This window comes from Chiloscyllium plagiosum, chromosome 24 (genome assembly GCF_004010195.1).
Source record: "Chiloscyllium plagiosum isolate BGI_BamShark_2017 chromosome 24, ASM401019v2, whole genome shotgun sequence".
Lineage (NCBI taxonomy): Eukaryota > Metazoa > Chordata > Chondrichthyes > Orectolobiformes > Hemiscylliidae > Chiloscyllium > Chiloscyllium plagiosum.
The window spans coordinates 36,527,448-36,547,823 of record NC_057733.1 but is presented as its reverse complement, the minus strand read 5'-3'; the positions used below and the strand labels follow the sequence as shown (position 1 = coordinate 36,547,823).

The 20,376-nt window shown below is 42.0% G+C and overlaps 2 protein-coding genes across 4 annotated transcripts in view; both read left to right on the top strand.

Annotated features, from left to right (window-relative positions):
• Positions 1-1,623, top strand: part of ccdc40 (coiled-coil domain containing 40) — a 96,530-nt gene extending 94,907 nt beyond the window's left edge. Inside the window, exon 22 of the mRNA XM_043714804.1 lies at positions 708-1,623. Coding sequence (XP_043570739.1) covers positions 708-959 — 252 coding nt within the window. The 3' untranslated portion in view covers positions 960-1,623. The remainder of the gene's footprint in view (positions 1-707) is intronic.
• Positions 1,624-15,840: 14,217 nt separating this feature from the next.
• The window catches only part of tbc1d16 (TBC1 domain family, member 16), a 134,757-nt gene continuing 130,221 nt past the window's right edge, over positions 15,841-20,376 (top strand). For 2 of the 3 annotated variants that reach the window (XM_043714802.1, XM_043714800.1), the window contains exon 1: positions 15,841-16,211. The gene's annotated coding sequence lies outside the window, so the exon portion shown is untranslated. Of the gene's footprint in view, positions 16,212-16,276; positions 16,379-20,376 lie in introns of those variants that run through there. The other variant, XM_043714801.1, reaches the window with a different exon arrangement.

The following is a 20,376-nucleotide window of genomic DNA, read 5'->3' as shown; positions in this document are numbered from 1 at the left end:
GGATTGGACATTCTGGAGGCAGGAAACATGTTTCCGCTGATGGGTGAGTACCGAACCTGAGGACACAGCTTAAAAATACGGGGTAGGCCATTTAGGACAGAGATGAGGAGAAACTTGTTCACCCAGAGAGTGGTGGCTGTGTGGAATGCTCTGCCCCAGAGGGCAGTGGAGGCCCAGTCTCTGGATTCATTTAAGAAAGAGTTGGATAGAGCTCTCAAGGATTGTGGGATCAAGGGTTATGGAGATAAGGCAGGAACAGGATACTTATTAAGGATGATCAGCCATGATCATATTGAATGGTGGTGCATGCTCGAAGGGCAGAATGGCCTACTCCTGCACCTATTGTCTATTGTCTATTGGTGAATATGAGGCTTAGGAGGGAAAAGCCTCTTTGTGGTATTTTGCATTTGTAATTTGACAATAATGCCACATAATTCAGCCACTCAAATGTATACAATTATTTTTTGACTAGATTAGATTACCTATAGTTCACTTTTTGCCCTTTCTTCACCTTTTTTCCTCTTCAGGAAATATTGTGTGAAGGAATCAAAAAAATGACAAATCATCTTGATATACAGTATAGTAATACCAAAGAAGTACATGAACAGACCACTGAAAATGCATTTTTGTCTGGGGATAATGAAACAGTGACTTAAATGAGACCATTAAGTATAATTAAAACATATTTACTATTTTTCGTTATTCAGAATCTGACGAACATAGTGACGTTACAGACGCGGCTCAAACATCTCGAGGCAGCGAAAGAAGGAAAGTACATATTACAGTGCAAATCTGAACAGTTATTGAGGAATGAAATACAGAAACAAGAGAATCGAATCCACACCATCAACACTATTGTTGCTCGTATCCAGGAGGAATGGCCTCAATACCAGGGAATACTTCGTAAAGTGACACTTGCACTAGCAGCACGGGGAACAGCTTCGGTGGAATTACCATGAAAAAAAATACACGGAACTTGCAGCAAACTAGCTAATGAGGAAGACCAATGTGGCAGGGGAAATATACATTCATAAAGATAGTAATGAGTGGAATTTACTGGAACAAGAAGTGGCTTGCACTCAGAATGTCTAACAGGATATTGGAAACAGCTTTTATGTGAATCTTTAGATTTGTGCTGTAAGAATGATATTTGAAATAAAATTTGACTTACTAGTGTAATTTTGGTGATTAGATCATCTTACCTTAATACAGAGAATAGCTGGAAGAAATCAAATGAAAATGGAACTGATATGGTGACATTTGGAAGCAAACTTATCAAGATAATAAAATGGCACATGATGGAATCTGTGACTTACTAATGAGCTATGTGTGGGATAATAATTTTGGTTTTCTATCAACAAATGCAAAGCTGATTGTCCATCTGAGAGAGAGCAGAAAATCAACTATCAGCAGTTTCACATATAGGTTTCTTTTTGCAAAACAGAAGGACCATGAAAAGGAATGGTGTTTGGCACACCTGCCTTCGTTGGTCACAGCATTGAGTATAGGAGTTGGGAGGTCATATTGCAGCTATCTAGGACATTGTTGAGGTGGCTTTTAGAATAGTGCATACACTCTGCTTGTCCTTCTATAGGAAGGATGTTGTTAAATTTAAGGGGTACAGAAAAGATTTATGAGCATGTTGCCAGAATTGGAGAGTTTGAATTATCGGAAGAGTTTGGGGCTTTTTTCCCTGGACCATTAGAGGCTGAGAGGTGACCTTATAGTTGTTTATAAAATCGTGAGGGGCATGGCTAGGATGAATAGCCAAGGTCTTTTTCCTTGGGTGGAGGATGGTGAGAGGGGAAAGATTTCGAAAGGACTTGAGGGGTAACTTTTTCCCACAGAGGGTGGTGTGTGTATGGAATAAGCTGCTGAAGGAAATGGTAGAGTAGAGTACAATTACAAAATTTAAAAGGCATCTGGGTGGGTACATGAATACGAAAGGTTTAAAAGGATGTAAGCCAAATGCTGGCAAATGGGACTACATCAGATTGGGATGTCGAGTCGACTCAGATGAGTTGGACTGAAGAGTCTGTTTCCATGCTGTATGACTATATGTTGCTAAATATATGAATGTTTTTGGGTTTTGAAGAGTTAAGAAAATGTGCAATCTCGGTTTTTCTTCTTGGGAGAAATGATTTTGCTTCTGAGAATAGTTAACATTATTAGAGGGCAACATGAGGCCAAATAAGACAAGATGTGGACAAAAAAATCAATTAACTTGTACTGCATTGATCAGTTGGGTAAAGATCTGACATTCTTAGCTTTCAACCATTTTCTCTAGAAACATATGCCTAAGAGAAGAACTTGGTTTGAAATCAATTAAAATAGTTAAGGCTTGAATTTTTCTTTATTCTCTGTAAAAGGACAGGAGGAATTGTTTCAAGTTGCCCATTGTAAAAAACTGAAAGAACTGCGGATTCTGGAAATCAGAAACAAAAACAGAAATTGCTGGAAAAAATCAGCAGACCTTGTAGCATCTGTGGAGAGAAATCAGTTAACATTTTGGGTCCAGTGATCCTTCTTCAGAACTGAAGGCAACTCAGAAATATTTGTGTTTTTTTGTGCAGAAGGTGCCCTTTTTATGTCCTTCTTTATACCTCCATGAATAACTTCATTTCTTACCTGTAATCAGTCAGAGAATTTACATTATACTAGGAGGCCATTTGACCTTTCATTCCTGTAAGTGCTCTGCATTTAACTTTACTCACCTAGGCTTGCCCTTTGAAACAGTTCTTTGTCAATATTTGTCCCCATCCTTTATTCTGGATTTTGCTATCCTTCACTACCTCTGGTCAGAGATTTCATGTCTTAACAACTTTCTATTTAAATATTTCCTAATCGCTCATTATATTTATGGTGATGATCTCAAATTGATGTCCTCTAGTTGTCAACTGACTAACCAGTTGAATATATATTCACCACAGAGTGGATACCAAAGGGAAAGGATAAGGCCATTGATATTTATGAGGAACAAAGGACATTTTAGAAGGGCAAGATAGTGGGACAGTGCATATACTTCTAACTGAGAGGAATTGAAACAAATTGAAAGATACTTTTGCATGACTGAGCAGGAAAGGGCTTTGCACTGAAGGGATGTGCTCATTCTGCAAAATAAAGCCAATAAGCATTTACAGCTCCAACAACAGCATCCCAAACATGTCCCACATTTATTAATTTGAGACAAGAAGAGCACCTAACAATCACCAGCAGCAATGATGCTGGAGAAGTTATTACACATTAAGCCAAGCAGGAGCATTTATTGTCCATGTGAATGGAAGGATGAAATTATTATGTATTTTGTAGTTTCTAAGGTTGTCAGGCTGTATTATAGGAAATGATGAAGACCAGCAAGACTCACCAGATTGAGCTAATTGCCACATGCATGGCAAGCTGTGGAAAGGTCATGGCAAGCTGTGGAAAGGTCAAGCCATCTTACACATGGCAGCATTTGGAATGGAAAAACCAGTCATGGGTCAGGGAAGAGGCAGATCACCACTGGCTGTATAGTTGGCTTTGTTGCAAGACATAATCAGTCTGATAAGGTCCAACAAGTCATGATAACCAAGAGAAAACATAGCTCTTATCCCTGATATTTCTTCATAATCTGGGGAGGCAATCATCTAGTGGTATGATTGCTATTATTCCAGAGACTCGGCTAATGTTCTGGGGACCAGAGTTCAAATCCCACCATGGTAGACAGTAGAATTTGAATTCAATAGCAATTTCTGGATTTAAGCATTTGCTGATGACCATGAAAGCATTGTCAATTGTCGGAAAGACTCATCTGTTCATTAATGTCCTTCAGGGAAGGAAATCTGCCACCCTCATCTGTACTATCCTATATGTGACAATAGAACACAGCAATGTCAACTGCCCTGTAAAATGGTCTAGCAAACCACTCAGTTGTATCAATTGCCATGAAGTCCCAGCAAATAAAATAAACTGGATCGATCTAAGCACCAGAAATGACAATGGCAAAAACAGCCCTTTCAGCCTTCAAAGTCTTCCTTGCCAATATCTGGGAGCTCATGCCAAAGTTGAGAGAGCTGTCTCATAGACAAGTTAAGAAACAGCCTGACGTAGACTTACTCACTGAATCATACCTTACAGACCATGTCCCAGACACCACCATCACCATTCCTGGATATGTCCTGTCCTGCTCGTTGGACAGACCCATCACAGGTGTTGGCACAGCCAGGAAGGAGTTGCTCTGGGAGTCTTCAACATTGACTTTGAATACCATGACACCAAGTCCCACAACGTTAGGTTAAACACTGGCAGTGGAACTTCCTGCTAACTACTATGTACCGACCTCCCTCGGCTAATGAATCTTCCATGTTGCACACACTTGAGGGGAGGGTGGCAAGGGAGCAAAGTAAACTTTATAAATGGCTGAGCAGCAACACTATTGATTGAACTGGTTGGGTCTTAAAGAATGTAGCTGCTGGAATGGGTCTGCAGCAGATGGTGAGGAAACCAGCAAGGGGGAAAATACACTTGATTGCATCCTTACTGGTCTGCTGGGTGCAGATGCATGTATCTATGACAGTATCGGTAAGAGGGGCCACCACACAGTCTTATTGAGGATGAAATCCCACCTTCACAGTATCTTCCATCATGTTGTGTGGACCATGCTAAATGGTCAGACTTCAAACAGATCTAGCAAGGCCAGTGGATTCACCATGGAAAATGCAGGATTGCAGGAATAGATTAGCAGAGTGGGTCTAGGTGGGATGCTGTTCAGTCGGGCAATATGGATTCAGTGGGCTGAATGACCTACTTCCATCCAGTAGGGATTCGATGAACTCAAATCTGGGCATTCATGAGGTGCTGTGGGCCATCAAAAGCAGCAGAATTGTGCACCAACATAAACTGCGACCTCATGGCCTGGCATATCCCCTACTCAACCATTACCATTAAGCCAGGGTATCAATCTTGCTTCAAAGGAGAATACTGTAGGGTATGCCAGGAGCAGCACCAGGCAAACCTAAAAATGAGGCATCAACCTGGTGAAGCTACCAAATGGGGCTACGTGCATGCCAAACAGCATAAACAGCAAGTGATAGGCAGAGCTAAGCAATCATTTATCAACGGATCAGATTTTAGCACTCCAATCTTGCCGCATCTAGTCATCAATGGTGTAGACAATTAAACAACTCTTTCAGGGAGGAGGAAGCTCAACTAATATCATCCATCCTCAATGATGGAAGAGCACAGCAGATCCATGCAAAAAATAAGGTAGAAGCATTCGACTGGGACAACACTACCATTATAGGGCAATTCCCTGGCCAAACAGCCAGGGAATTCCTAGAAGCATGGCACTCATCCACAAACTCCATCAACAAACACATCGACCTGGACCCAATATACCAACCACTACAGCGGACAGCTGAAACTGACAACCGGAAGCGGCAGGGACAGGCCACTATAAATGCCAGAGGAAACACCACAGAAGTGCTTCACAGGAGGCTCCCAAGCACTGAGGATGTCACCTAGACAGGGGATGAAACGTTTGCAACAAAAATTTCCAGCTCGGCGAACAGAACCACAACAAGGTAGAAGCAATCTCAGCAATCTTCAGCTAGACGTGTTGAGCAAATGATTCATCTTGACCTCCTCCAGTGGTCTGCAGCATCACAGAAGACAGTCTTCAGACAATTTGATTTACTCCATGAGGTATCAAGGCACTAGATACTGCAAAGACTATGGGCCCTGGCAACATTCCAGTAATAGTACTGAAGACATTTATAGAGTCATAGAGTTGTACAGCATGGAAACAGACCCTTCGGTCCAACCCATCCATGCCAACCAGATATCCCAACCCAATCTAGTCCCACCTGCCAGCATCCGGCCCATATCCCTCTAAAACCCTTCCTATTCATGTACCCATCCAAATACCTCTTAAACGTTGCAATTGTACCAGCCTCCACCACTTCCTCTGGCAGCTCATTCCATACACGTAACACCCTCTGCGTGGGTTTGCTCTAGAATCTGCCGCAAATCCCAGCCAAGCTGTTCCAATATAGCTACAACATTGGCATCTACCCAACAATGTGTAAAATTGGCCAGATAAGTTGAACAAAAAAGCAGGACAAATCCAACCCACCCAACTGTCACCCCATTAGTCTATTCTCGATCATGGAATATGTCATCAACAATACTATCAAGTAGCACTTGCTGAACAATAACCTGCACACTGACGCTCAGCTTGCATTCAACGAGGGCAGCCAGCTCTTGACCTCATATGGCATTAGTTCAAACATAGACAAAAATGCTGAATTCCAGAAGTGATGTCAGAGTGACAGCCTGTTGAAGAAAACTCTTGGGACTCAGACCTTGAGAACTGATTAGTTTATTACACGATATATCATGGGGAATTCACCATTCTGATTAGTTTATTACACGATATATCATGGGGAATTCACCATTCTAACTGAGGCTTGGTGCTATTCCGAAGTACATCAGGATACTACAGGATTATATAGAGAAAGCAGATAGGAGATGATCGTTAATTACGCAGTTTGGTATGCTTACAAGTTGGTACTAAATTAGAGGTTAGTCATTAAGGTAAAAACTAAAGCACCATTTGTTCTCCTTCCACAGATTGCTAACACTAAGCAGAGATGTCCCTAATTAGCTGAATGACCGTGAAGGAAGTGGGACTAATTGACAAGTCTATGTCAGCTTGACTGGTTCTCCAGCCTGCACTGATCATTCATCAAAGGGAGGAAACACTATCTTGACACCTTAGGAAGATAAGGCCTACCTTTCACATTACCTCATAGTAAGGCATGCACAGCCAGCAAAGTTCTGGGGGACACAAAATGGTTTCTCAGCCGGATTAAGAAAATGGCTTCCAGGCAAACCATGTTAGCTTTTCCCCAACACAGCCCTTGACATCAAGGCTGCATTTGATCATGTGTAGCATCAAGGAACCCTGAAAATCTGGAATCAATAGGAATCAGTGGCAAATTCTCTGCAGGTTGGAGTCATGCCTGGCAAATAGGAAGATGGTTGTGGTGGTTGGTGGTAAATCATCTCAGCTCCAGACATCTCTGTAGGAGTTCCTCAGGGTAATGTCCTTGGTGCAAACATCTTCAGTGGCTTCATCTATGATCTTATCTCCATCATAAGGTCAGAGTGGGATGTTCACTGATGAATACAGAATGCTCATCACCATTCATGATTCCTCAGATACTGCAGCAGTCCATATTCAAACACAAGATCTGGACAATATCCAAGCTTGGGTTGACAAATAGCAGGCAACAATTGTGCCACACAAATGCCAGCCCTGACCATCTCCAATAAGAGGCAATCTAACCACCGGGGAGAAAGTGAGGTCTGCAGATGCTGGAGATCAGAGCTGAAAATGTGTTGCTGGAACAGCGCAGCAGTACAGGCAGCATCCAGGGAACAGGAGAATCGACGTTTCGGGTATAAGCCCTTCTTCAGCATCATTGGGTGGGTTGGATTTGTCCTGCTTTTTTGTCCAACTTATCTGGCCAATTTTACACATTGTTGGGTAGATGCCAATGTTGTAGCCTAAAGAAGGGCTTATGCCCGAAACGTCGATGCTAACCACCGGCCCTTGCCATTTAATGGTGTTACCATTAATGGATACTCCAATATCAACATTTTGTGGGTTACCATTAACCACAACCTCAACAAGGACAGGTCAGAGGCTCGGAATACTGCAGTGAACAACTCACTTCCTGATTCCCCAAAGCCTGTCCATCATCCAGAAGGCACATGACAAGAGTATGATGGAATATTCCCCAATTGCCTGGATGGGTGCAGCTCCAACAACACTCATTGATACCATCCTTGACAAAGATGCCTGCCTGATTGGCACAAGATCCACTCACATGCACTCCCTCCACCACCAATGCTCAGTAGTAGCAGTATGTACTAAGTACAAGATGCGCTGCAGATATTCACCAAAAATCCTTAGACAGCACCTTACAAACCCACAACCAGTTCCACCCAGAAGGACAAGGGCAGAAGATACATGGGAATAATACCACTTCTTGCAAGTTCTCTCCAAGCCACTCACTATCCTGTTTTGGAAATATATTGCCATCCTTCACTGTCGCTGGATCAAAATCCAGGAATTTCCTCCCTAATGGTATTGTGGGTATACATATAGCACGTAGACTTTAGCGGTTAAGAAGCCAGCTCATCACTATTTCTCAAGGACAACTAGTAATGATCAATAAATATTGTTGAACCAGTGATCCCCACACCCCAAGAGTGAGTTTAAAAATTAGTTCATCAATGCTCAATGTTCGATCCATTTAACTTAGCAACGTTTTAGATTTACTAAGTTTAGAAAGAAGAAGGAGGAAGAAAAGAGGGGGTGAACATCAACAGAGCCAGAGATGCTCTGAAAGCTGCAGCTGTGGATGAAGAAGCAGCACAAGAAGAGGCAAAGCAGTCTTCAAAACTTTCGAGCACAATGCTGAGAGAGAGTGTACATGTTTCAACTACCTGTGCATGAGTGAAAGACCTATTTGCTTGTTCTCAATACTGCCCTGACTTCTTCAGCATCCTCCTCATCAACACTGGCTCTCTCAGCACCTCCTTCACACTCTGCCTATTCTTCACCTGAGGAGACAGGTGGTTCGTTCATCTCACCTATTTTTAAATTCTCACATTGTTATTAAGGTAGCTTGTGCGCTGCACAACAAATTAGCACTATTCTATAAATCTTGACAGTAACTACTGGAGTGTTTTTCATGATCAGTTCAGATAACTGAGCATCTAATCATTAATGGCTGCAGTAGAAGCACGTAATGCATTGTAATGCTATTCAGCATCAGTCTGAGGTATTTGAATTGGGATCATTAGCTGTGGGTGCATCATTTGTCACCCATGAGCCGGACCTGGAGATGATGCAGAGGAGTAAACTTTTGAGGGACCAGGGAGTTTTGCTAAATGTAAATGTTATGGCAGTTTCCTGGATAGTAGATGCAAGCCTGCAGAAATTGTTGCTTGTCATCCCAAGCTAGACATTGAAGGTGTTTTTGCCAGTCAAGGGAGGCTGTCACACATATCTATCACCTCCTGCAAACAGATCTGCGACCATGTAGCTTGAAAGGGAAGCATTATGCCTGTAGCACTGAAGATCACAGCAGAAATGAACTTCCTGGCCACCAGATCCTTTGAAACCTTCACAGAGGACATGTGTGACAGCCCACAACTGCATTTATAAGTTCACCACCTTTTACAGGAAATAATATAGTTTGTCCAGTTCACTATAGACCAGAAAGCTAAGATGTCTGAGCTATTGGAGTTATGTTCACTCCTGAGTTCCCTCAACTCAAGGGGTCATCAACTGCATGCTTGTGGTGCTCAGAACTCAATGGCATCATTCAGATTCTCAAACACGAAGGGATTTCACTCCTTCAATGTCCAGCTTGTTTGGGACGACAGGCAACAATTTCTGAAGACTTACATCTACTATCCAGGAAACTGCCATAACGTTTACATTTAGCAAAATTCCCTGGTCCCTCAAAAGTTTATTCCCTTGGCATTATCTCCAGGTCTGGCTCTGGATGACAAATGATGCACCCATGGATAATGATCCCAATTCAAATACCTTAGGCTGATGCTGAATAGCATTACAATGCAAACACGTGCTTCTACGGCAGCCATTAATGATTAGATGTTCAGTTGTCTGCTTGGGATCAGAAGAACATTCCAGTAGTTACTAGTTAAGATTTCTAGAATAGTGCTAATTTGCTGTGCACTGCACAACCTAGCTGAATGTCAGGTGAGAATTTAAAAGTAGTGGAGATGAATCAACCACCTGTCTCCTCAGGTGAAGAAGAGGCAGAGTTTGAAGGAGGTGCTGAGAGAGCCAATGCTGATGAGGAGGATGCTAAGGAAACCAGGAGAGTAATGAGACTGAGCAAACAGGCCTGGAGAACCTGACAGCATCTACATTTGAAGGAAAATAATTTGCATTATTACATGTGGACAGTGAGAACTATGATGAAGGGCTTATGTCCGAAACATTGATTCTCCTGTTCCTCGGATGCTGCCTGACCTACTATGCTTTTGCTGCACCACCCTTTTTGACTCTGAAAACTATGAACCAGTTATGAAATAGAGGCCTTTCTGCTCACAAAGGAATGTTTGATTTATAACTTTAAAATATTAGCTGTTTGTTTAGCATAAATTCTAAGTTAATTTGTTTCTTTTGCAGAAAGGCTGCACGAGTTTGCTCAATTCCCTGGCTGTAGCATCAATATGGGGTTATGCTGGATTATATAAGAGCTCTGCCCATATGACACTCACTTAGTCAAACTCTCATGCTTGTTCTCTTACTCTATCACACATACTTACTGAAAATCAACCTCTCGCATGGTTACTCAGCCTGTCACACTTTCATTCATTTACATTATCTGTCACAATCAGTCACTCACAAGCTTGCTCTCTCACATTGGTAGAGTGAAGGAGCCACTTGCATTGAGAAGTGGACTGCTGGAATTGAGGACAGGGGAAGCATGCATTTGCAGCCAGGCTGCGTTGGATGTGAAAGAGCCATATACTGCTGCGCTGCATCTGGGAGCAGATCTCAGCCACCAAGGGCAGAGGCAATGGAAAGTACCATTGGCAGCCAGGCTGCATCATGGAGTAGACATTCAGTGTAGGGTTGTGAAATGTCCATTTGCAGCCATATTATATTCACCTGATAATATAGGCTCTATGAGTCTCTGACAGAGTGTCAAGGACCCAAGAAAGGATTATTACCTATTCTCACTCATCAATCTGCAGTTGGAAGTTACCTGATGGTTCCAGCTCACCACTTGCTCCTCCAGGCATCCACCTTGGACATGAAGCACTAACATCTCAGGGCATACACCATGGGCAGCAACTATATGCACCACCATCTATGAGTATTGATATCTTATGTATTAGCTTCATTGTGTCATTATGGCACATCTCCAATCCACTTATATCACGATTCTACAGTTCAATGTTGCATTCTGAAGCACACCGGCTTTCATTGCAATACTGTCACCAGGACACTTAACGTACAATGGATTTGGGCAGGTTGCATCTCAGGGCTGTTTCTTCACTCTTCTTGCAGGATTATCCTGAAACAGAAACAAAAAAACGGTGTGATATTAATAAAGATAATAAATTAAAAGAAATGTCAAATTCCCAATTGCTAAAAAGGTAATGTCACTGGAAGCTACTGGAGACTTCTGCAGATGGCAGAGTTGTCCCTGATGAAAGAGATTACAAAAGTCAGATTACTTGCATTGGCACATAAACTGGGAGTGGAATTGCCTGATAAAACTAAGAAGGAAGACACGATCAAAGGTCTAGCAGACATTTGTTTTAGTAGAAATACAGGTTAGACCAGATACTCCAGTGGTGAAATATGCACAGAGGTTATTTTTGAGTTACAACTGCAGCTTGAGGAAACATAAATCTACACTGATCATAATCTGCTCGTATTCATCAAAAAGTTTAAAATTCGAAATGTGAGACTCCTTAGATTGTTTCAACAATTCAATGTAAAGATTATTCACATTGCTGGAAAAGACAATGTAATTACAGATGCATCGTCCTGAGCATAAAATTATAGAATAAGTGAAAAGTTTAAGGAATGCTGAAGAAATACTAGATTAAATAGGGGAAAGAAGAATGAATGGACGCAAGTCTCATATTTTGCTGTGTATGTGTCATACACCTCTTGATAAAAGGCATTTTGGATATTGTGTCACATCTAATCTTTTATGTTCCATCATTATCTTAGAAGTTTATCCACTTTAATTATTATACTGCTTGAGTACAATTAGTTCCTATGTACAGCATGAATAAATAAGGAAGAAAATTATTTTTAAGTTCCTTCCTCAGTCTTTGAATATGAGTATACCTCTAGAATGGTAGAACCAGGTATAATGTTGACTTCTCCATATCAAACCATAACTCACTTCATGACTAGGAATTTACATTTAGATGTCCACAAATGGTCAATTACGTTACAGCCAATTCACGCTGATGGAACACGTTATTAGCAGAATAACCTGTATTTAAATCAGAGATAGATAAGTTCTTGATTGTCAAGAGGATCAAAGGTTACGGGGAGAAAGTGAGAAAATGGGGTTGAAAAACCTATCAGCCATGCTCAAATGGCAGAGCAGATTCGATGGACCGAACGGCTGATAGGTTTTGTGCCTATGTCTTATGATCTTATAAGCAAATGAATAGATTAAAAGCTTGTTCAGTTGGCTAGAGGGCTGGTTTCTGATGTCAACAGTGTGGATTCACTTCCTGCCCTGGCTAAAATTACGAAGAAGGATTTTCCTTCTCAACTTCTCCGCTCACCTGAAAGAAGTGATTTGCAATTAAACCACCACCAATCATCTTTCTATAATCACAAAGCAGCCCTATGGTCTGGTGGGATTATAGTGACTTTGTTACTACTAAATCAAAGAAATATAGGTTTTACTTTTCTATTCCATTAATATCTGAATTTTTTTAAAAGGTCAGAAAGTCATTTTTAAACAGTTACCAAAAGAGACTATTTTCAAGAATGAATGTGATTTTACCTAAATGACTACCAAGCTGCCTAGGCAAATAATTGATAAGGTGCTTGCTGACTTCAGGTTTACAACTCAGAAAGACTATAAAAGAGAGAGAAACATAGCAGCAGGTTTATTCAGACAGAAACTAGTTCAGTCAAAGGGATCCTTACCAGCAGAGGTACTGTTATTAGCAGTCACAGCTGTGAAAAATATCCTGAGTTTAAGGAACTCTGGTAGTAAGTGAGCTGAGTTAACAGCCTGAATTAACAGTGTTTAGATCAGAGTGGTGCTGGAAAAGCACAGCAAGTCAGGCAGCATCCGAGAAGCAGGAACATCGACGTTTCGGGCAAAAGCCCTTGATTAAGCCACTCTGATCTAAACTCTGGTTTCCAGCATCTGCGGTCCTCACTTTTGCCTAGCCTGAATTAACAGTTAAGGGTCTCAGGAAAAGACATGAACCAAAGTAATTAGCTTCAAGTGAAATTTGCCAAAAAAATGAATTAAAGATGCACCAAGTGAACAAGGATTTTAGCATGGGACAGACAAGACATCACTGAGGTTTGCATGTCTTTAAAGTCATTTAAAAGTTAAAAAGGGTTGAACCTTTCTTTCTGAAATCTATAATAATTTCATATCAAATATATTGTGTTACATAGCTGAAAATGTGTTACTAGAACCTCCACTCCCGGCACCTTCCCCTGCAACCGCAAGAAATGCAAAACTTGTGCCCACACCTCCCCCCATACTTCCCTCCAAGGCCCCAAGGGATCCTTCCATATCCGCCACAAATTCACCTGCACCTCCACACACATCATTTATTGCATCCGCTGCACCCGATGTGGCCTCCTCTATATTGGGGTCAGGCAGCACCCAAGGAGCAGAAGAATCGATGTTTTTGAATAGGCTAGGGCCGTTTTCCCTGGAGTGTCTGAGGCTGAAGAGTGACCTTATAGAAGTTTATAAAATTGTGAAGGACAATGGATAGGATAAATAGACAAGGCCTTTTCCCTGGGGTGGGGGAGTCCAGAACTAGAGGGCATAAGCAACATTTTCATGCAGAGGGTGGTTCTTATATGGAATGGGCTGCCAGAAGAAGTGCTGGAGGCTAGTACAACTTCAATATTTAAAAGGCATCTGGATGGGTATATGAATAGGAAGGGTTTGAAGGGATATGGGCCAGGTGCTGGCAGGGCGGACTAGATTGGGTTGGGATATCTGATTGGCATGGACGAGTTGGACCCAAGGGTCTGTTTCCGTGCTGTACATCTCTAGGTCTCTATCCACACTCAGTAGCAGCAGTGTGTCCTATTATACCCTGGCATCATGACTCTCATTCCAGATGAAGGGCTCATGCCCGAAACATCGATTCTCCTGCTCTTTGGATGCTGCCTGACCTGCTGTGCTTTTCCAGCAACACATTTTCAGCTCTGATCTCCAGCATCTGTAGTCCTCACTTTCTCCTCGAAGATATTGTGTTACACAGTTTGTTTTCTTTTGCAGACAACCAATTTCCATACTGTTTTGTTAAAATGGCACTGTCAGACTCTTGTGAATGCATTCAGTAATTGACCATGAAACACAAAAAGGAAAAATAAGATTTATGATCTGTCAAGTCAAGTTTCACTCTAGGATGTACCATCAATTGGGATCATAACAACAGAGAATATTTCCTTTTTCTGGGGATAGCATAGCGAGAAGCCTTCAATAATAAGATAACGGCAACACCCAAAACGTGTTTACTCAGAGAACAATGAGATTTTGAACTTCGTAGTGGTTGAAGCACACAGTGTAGGTGCACTTAAGGGGAAGCAAGACAAGCATACTGTGAAGAAGGGAATAATGGTTTACAATTGTAGATATACAAGAGAATAGATGGAAAGGGGTGTGAACAAACATAAACACCAGATGGACCAGTTGTCGGTCTGTTTCGCTGCTTCTATCATCTTGAAGTGTGGCCTGACCAGAAAACAGGTCTTTGGAATAGTTTTCTGCTGATAAGACCATAAGATACGGAGCAAAATAGGCCATCGAGTCTGCTCTCATTCAACCATGACAATGTTTCTCAATACCATTCGCCTGCCTTCTCCCTGTAATTTTTGATCCCCTTACTAATCAAGAACACATTGTTTGGATAATGCGAACTTTCTACTGAACGGGTATAGTGATTATCTATTAACGATCTTCTACAGTTTAATTTTCTGTAACAGTTTTCCATAGCGCGATTTTGCAGAGGAACGCAACTGTTGCGTTATAGCAGACTGACCTGTCAGGAGCTGGGCAAATAAACATGTCTTAATCAAAACAGGCCTCAACCAAACCAGCTGTTAGTTACACTGGTACAGAAAAAATCTACCTAGATAAGCGTCCTCCTTCTTTGCTGTATATTGTAGTGTGATCATCCTTGGTCTGGGAAATGCATATATGAATGCAAGTTTGAAACAAAAGCAGAAATTGCTGGAAAAACTCTCGAGGGGTCGTTGGACCTGAAATGTTAACTCTGCTTTCTCTCCGATGATGCAGTCAGGCCTGCTATATTTCTCCAACAATTTCTGTTTTTGTTTTAGATTTCCAGCATCCGCAGTTCTTTATTTTATGTGAATGCAAGTTGTTCGTGGACGCTGTAAAAGCGGCCAATCATTGAATGGAAACATGAACCAAACTTGCTTTGAGTTTTCTCATTTCGCGGTCCACTGAATTACAGTGACATGATTGGCGTTTAAATATGAAAAGTATTATGGCTAGGGGCACAGTGGTTAGCACTGCTGCCTCACAGCGCCAGAGACCTGGGTTCAATTCCCGACTCAGGCGACTGACTGTGTGGAGTTTGCACTTCCTCCCCGTGTCTGCGTGGGTTTCCTCCCACAGTCCAAAGATGTGCAGGTCAGGTGAATTGGCCATGCTAAATTGCCAGTAGTGTTAGGTAAGGGGTAAATGTAGGGGTATGGGTGGGTTGCGCTTCGGCGGGTCAGTGTGGACTTGTTGGACCGAAGGACCTGTTTCCACACTGTAATGTAATCTAATCTAAAAAAAATGTGGAAAGTGGTGCAGAGTTACCTCCCCGTCCACCATGTTCTCTGTTGCTAAGAAACGACAGCAACAACTCGGCCGCGGGCGTGGTCACGTGTTGGGTTGTACCACTCTTTGAGGAAGGGGTGTTTAAGTTTGGAGGGCACTGGGATTCAATAGAGGGAGACGAGCAGGTGATAAACTGACACCCCTCCAGGGGATGTGGACCGGCCCGCTAGCCATCACTGCTTTGGGGGGGAATGAAGGGGGGGAATGAAGGGGGGGAATGAATGGTCGACTGGCGTCGGCCCAACAATCACAATAAAAAGAAAACATGTTTTTTGATTAATGTCTTCAAATTGGCTGCCATAAAGCGGGTTTCGTGGCGGCTCCCGGTTTCCCTGGGGACGGGCGGCCTTGTCCGGATTGTCGTGACTTGGCTTCAGGCGGCTGGTCTGCTTCATTCCTGGTTTCCGATCCAAGATCGGCCTCGCTCACAATGAACCGGAACCTTTTCTTATCCTGCTCAGTGCTTCTCCAGGTTCAACGTGTCCCACAACAGCAGGATAAGAAAGGTTGGATTGCAGCTGCACTCGACTCAGTCCTAATGTAGCCTTTGGAAGGTGCCTTGAGTCAGCCACACTGAGCTTTAACGGGGTAACGCCTTCTATTCTTCATTTCAAGTTACGTTTCATTGTAAAGATATTTGGAGTTGTACACTCCCATCAAAATGTGCAAACATTTAATGTTTGAGCTCCTTCTCAACACTTTGGTGGTGAAAGTTCCTTAAAAATCGCACTTTTGTTCATTGGGGAGGTCAGCAGGTAAGGGCTTTGACTACTTAAGAGGAGAACAGTGACAGTTTCATTGACATTGACCAACAGACTGTATATTTGCGTGTATAGACTATTATTTCTTTTTAAAAATCCCAGTTTCCTCCTAATGGAAGGTACTGACTATTGTGCAGTCCGTTCAACATTCCGTTCAACTAAACATACATTAGACATGTGCATCGGACTATGAATTTTGACAAGTAACCTGGATCTGGAGTAAGTCATCTTGATTTCAGGACAAGAACAATAATTTTGAATTGTATATATTGGTAAAGAGAATGTCATTGGAGGTTGGCTAAGACATTTGTGAATTAAATTTAATCCAGGCAAAGTATGGATAGTGGATTAGTGGTGCTGGAAGAGCACAGCAGTTCGGGCAGCTGCTGTGACATTTGAATAAATTCGAGTTTGTGTAAAGTGGAATTTGGAAGAGTAGCGAAGAGATTATTGGAAAAATTGAGTCTTGAAATAGCACAAATATGATTGAAAAAACTGAGTAATTCAAGAGATGAACTGAATTTGCAGTTTGAAGCTAGTTCCAGATCCAAATAGAGTTCAGATGGTGCACATATGGTTTAGACTGAAGTTAGATTTAGGGGGAGTTATGGCTTAGCTACAAGTTGATGTCAAATGTCAATATGATGACACTGAGGCACGTGGAGTCAAGACTGACAGTAGAAAGATGAAAGTGGATATTGTCATTATACATATTGTTTCCACATTGTAAGTAATCTAATTTAATCTAATATGGAAATTGCTAGGCCTGTTTAGACAACTTGTCTGAGGGGCATATCAATGAGGAAAAGAAAGATGCTATGATCGGAGCCTTGAGGTAACCCGCAGTTGTCGATATGGGGTGAGAAAGAAAGTCATGTTTCAATGTGTGCTGATTGTATTGAAAAACATATGGAGAGTTAAAAGCGCATGTTCCCACAGCTATATTTTGCAGAAAAGAATGGATGTGTGGAATGAGAAAGAGCTTGTATTTTACTAAAACCCATATTCTAATGATGTCTGAAATCATTTTATAGCCAATCAAGGACTTTTGAAAAATTGTCATTGTTGTAACGTAAACCAGATACTCTTTTAGTACTTGTTGGATAAATATTGTATGAAACTCTGCAAAATCATCTTCTCTTCCTCAAATAGTGCCATAGAGTCTTTTACATCTACCTGAGAGGATAAATGGAACATTGGTTTAACTTAGAATCAGAGTATTTTACAGTAGAAAAGGAGGCCATTTGATCCATCATATCTGTATCAACTCTTTGAAAGAGCTACCAGCTAGTCCCGTTCTCCAACCCTATCACCATAGACCTCTAAATTCATCACTTATTCAAATAAATATCTAGCTCTCTTCTGAAAGACCTCCTATGAAAGCCACCTTCACCACCCTCCCAGGTAATGTATTCCAAATCCTAATGGCTCTCTGAGTCAAGAACTTCTTCCTCATCTCTTTCCTCGTTCTCTTGCTGGCAATCTTGAAATTGTGACCTCTAAAATTGAGCATCTTGGCGATTACCACCACCAAGTACTAAATATCGGCAACACTAAAGAACTGATCATAGATTTCAAAAACAAAGGAGGAGAACATGCTCCCATCTACATCAACGGAGCTTGAGGTAGAGAGGGTGGAAAGCATCAAGTTCCTTGGAGTGATGAGAACCAACAACCTGTCCTGGACTTCCAACATAGATTCGAGGGTCAAGAAGACACAACAATACCGCTTCTTCCTCAGGTGGCTCAGAAAATTTGGCATGTACCACAAGGACCCTCACCAGCATCTATTGAAAGCATACTGTCTGGGTGCATAACGACCTGGAATGGTAACTGCACTGCCCGGGACAGTAAGAAACTACAGAAGGTGGTGTGCACAGCCCAGACCATCACAGAAGTCAACCTTCCATCCATGGACTGCATTTACATGGCTCTCTGCCACAGAAAGGCTGCCAAAATCATCAAAGACCCATTGCACCCAGGTAGGGATCTCTTACAACCTCTTCGATAAGGCAGAAGATTTAGAAGTCTGAACACACGCACCAGCAGGTTCAGGAACAGCATCTTCCCAGCTGTTATTAGACTGATGAATGGATTCTGTAGCCTCAATACTGATCTTGCTAACGTTGATCTCACCGAGCGCATGACCTGTGCAATATAACCTGTATTCTTCTGTCAAAATCTTTTTAATCTGTACATCCTTCCTTCCTTCCTTCCTTCCTTTGAATCTGCATGTAGTGCTTGTATCTGGATTAGTGGTGCTGGAAGAGCACAGCAGTTCAGGCAGCATCCGAGGACAGGCAAAATCGACGTTTCGACGATTTTGCCTGTCCTCGGATGCTGCCTGAACTGCTGTGCTCTTCCAGCACCACTAATCCAGAATCTGGTTTCCAGCATTTGCAGTCATTGTTTTTACCATGTAGTGCTTGTAAACAAAGCTTTTCACTGGACTTTAATTGTCACGTGCACCAATCAGTCAAATGTCTGAGCAAGCAAGCAGTCAAGAAATTGCATGTCCTATTTGTTAGAGCAAGAGGTTGAGACAGTTTGAACTGCAAGTCTGGGAAAGACAGTGTGACAGTATTATGTTGATCACAGTTGAAGATCCCTAGGATAGAGTGTGCTGTGGCCTGAAAGGGTTAAGACAGAATTAGTAATAGCAGAGGAGCTGGCAGGAGTTCAGGGTCAGAAACAATAGTGGAATATATTATCCTTTGATATGTAATTTGGACTATTCAATCACTTACTATTTCAACAATAATGTTTAAGATGGTGGTTTATGGTCCTATTGGAGACTGTTATATTTCACCCAAATAACAAATTCAGACTTGCCAGCCAGTCATTACTATTGACAATGTGGCTCTTTCTTTATTTCAGTCTCGTGCATTTGTTTTTGTGTCCCTGTCATCTTGCTATTGTATTACACACCTTATTTCAGAAGGAAAAGACTTTGTAAACGTCAGAAGATAAAGAAACATACCTCACTCTTGATCATTTTGGAACAAGTGCAGTTTGAAATGATTTTATGTATTCTATTCTTCCTCCTTAATTTTTTTTTTATCAACCTGCTGGAAGGAGGAAAGTCAGTTGTACTTTACACCAAATGCCTTTTAGTCATGGCACAAATCAGAATTTGTTTGTATAGTACCAAATTGGTCACCATAGAGTCAAAGAGATGTACAGCATTGAAACAGACCCTTCGGTCCAACCCGTCCATGCCAACCAGATATCCCAACTCAATCTAGTCCCACCTGCCAGCACCCGACCCAAACCCTTCCTATTCATATACCCATCCAAATGCCTCTTAAATGTTGCAATTGTAACAGCCTCCACCACTTCCTCTGGCAGCTCCTTCCATAAACATACCACCCTCTGTGTGGAAAAAGTTGCCCTGTAGGTCTCTCTTATATCTTTCCCCTCTCACCCTAAACCTATGCCCTCTAGCTCTAGACTCCCCCACCCCAGGGAAAAGACTTTGTCTATTTACCCTATCCATGCCCCTCATAATTTTGTAAACCTCTATAAGGTCACCTCTCAGCCTCTGACGCTCCAGGGAAAACAGCCCCACCCTGTTAAGCCTTTCCCTATAGCTCAAATCCTTCAACCCTGGCAACATCCTTGTAAATCTTTTCTGAACCCTTTCAAGTTTCACAACATCTTTCCCATAGGAAGGAGACCAGAATTGCATGCAATATTCCAACAGTGGTCTAAACCAATGTCCTGTACAGCCGCAACATGACCTCCCAACTCCTGTATTCAATACTCTGACCAATAAAGGAAAACATACCAAACGCCTTCTTCACTATCCTATCTACCTGCGACTCCACTTTCAAGGAGCTATGAACCCGCACTCCAAGGTCTCTTCCTTCAGCAACACTCCCTTAAGACCTTACCATTAAGTGTTTAAGTCCTGCTAAGATTTGCTTTCCCAAAATGCAGCACCTCGCATTTATCTGAATTAAACTCCATCTGCCGCTTTTCAGCCCATTGGC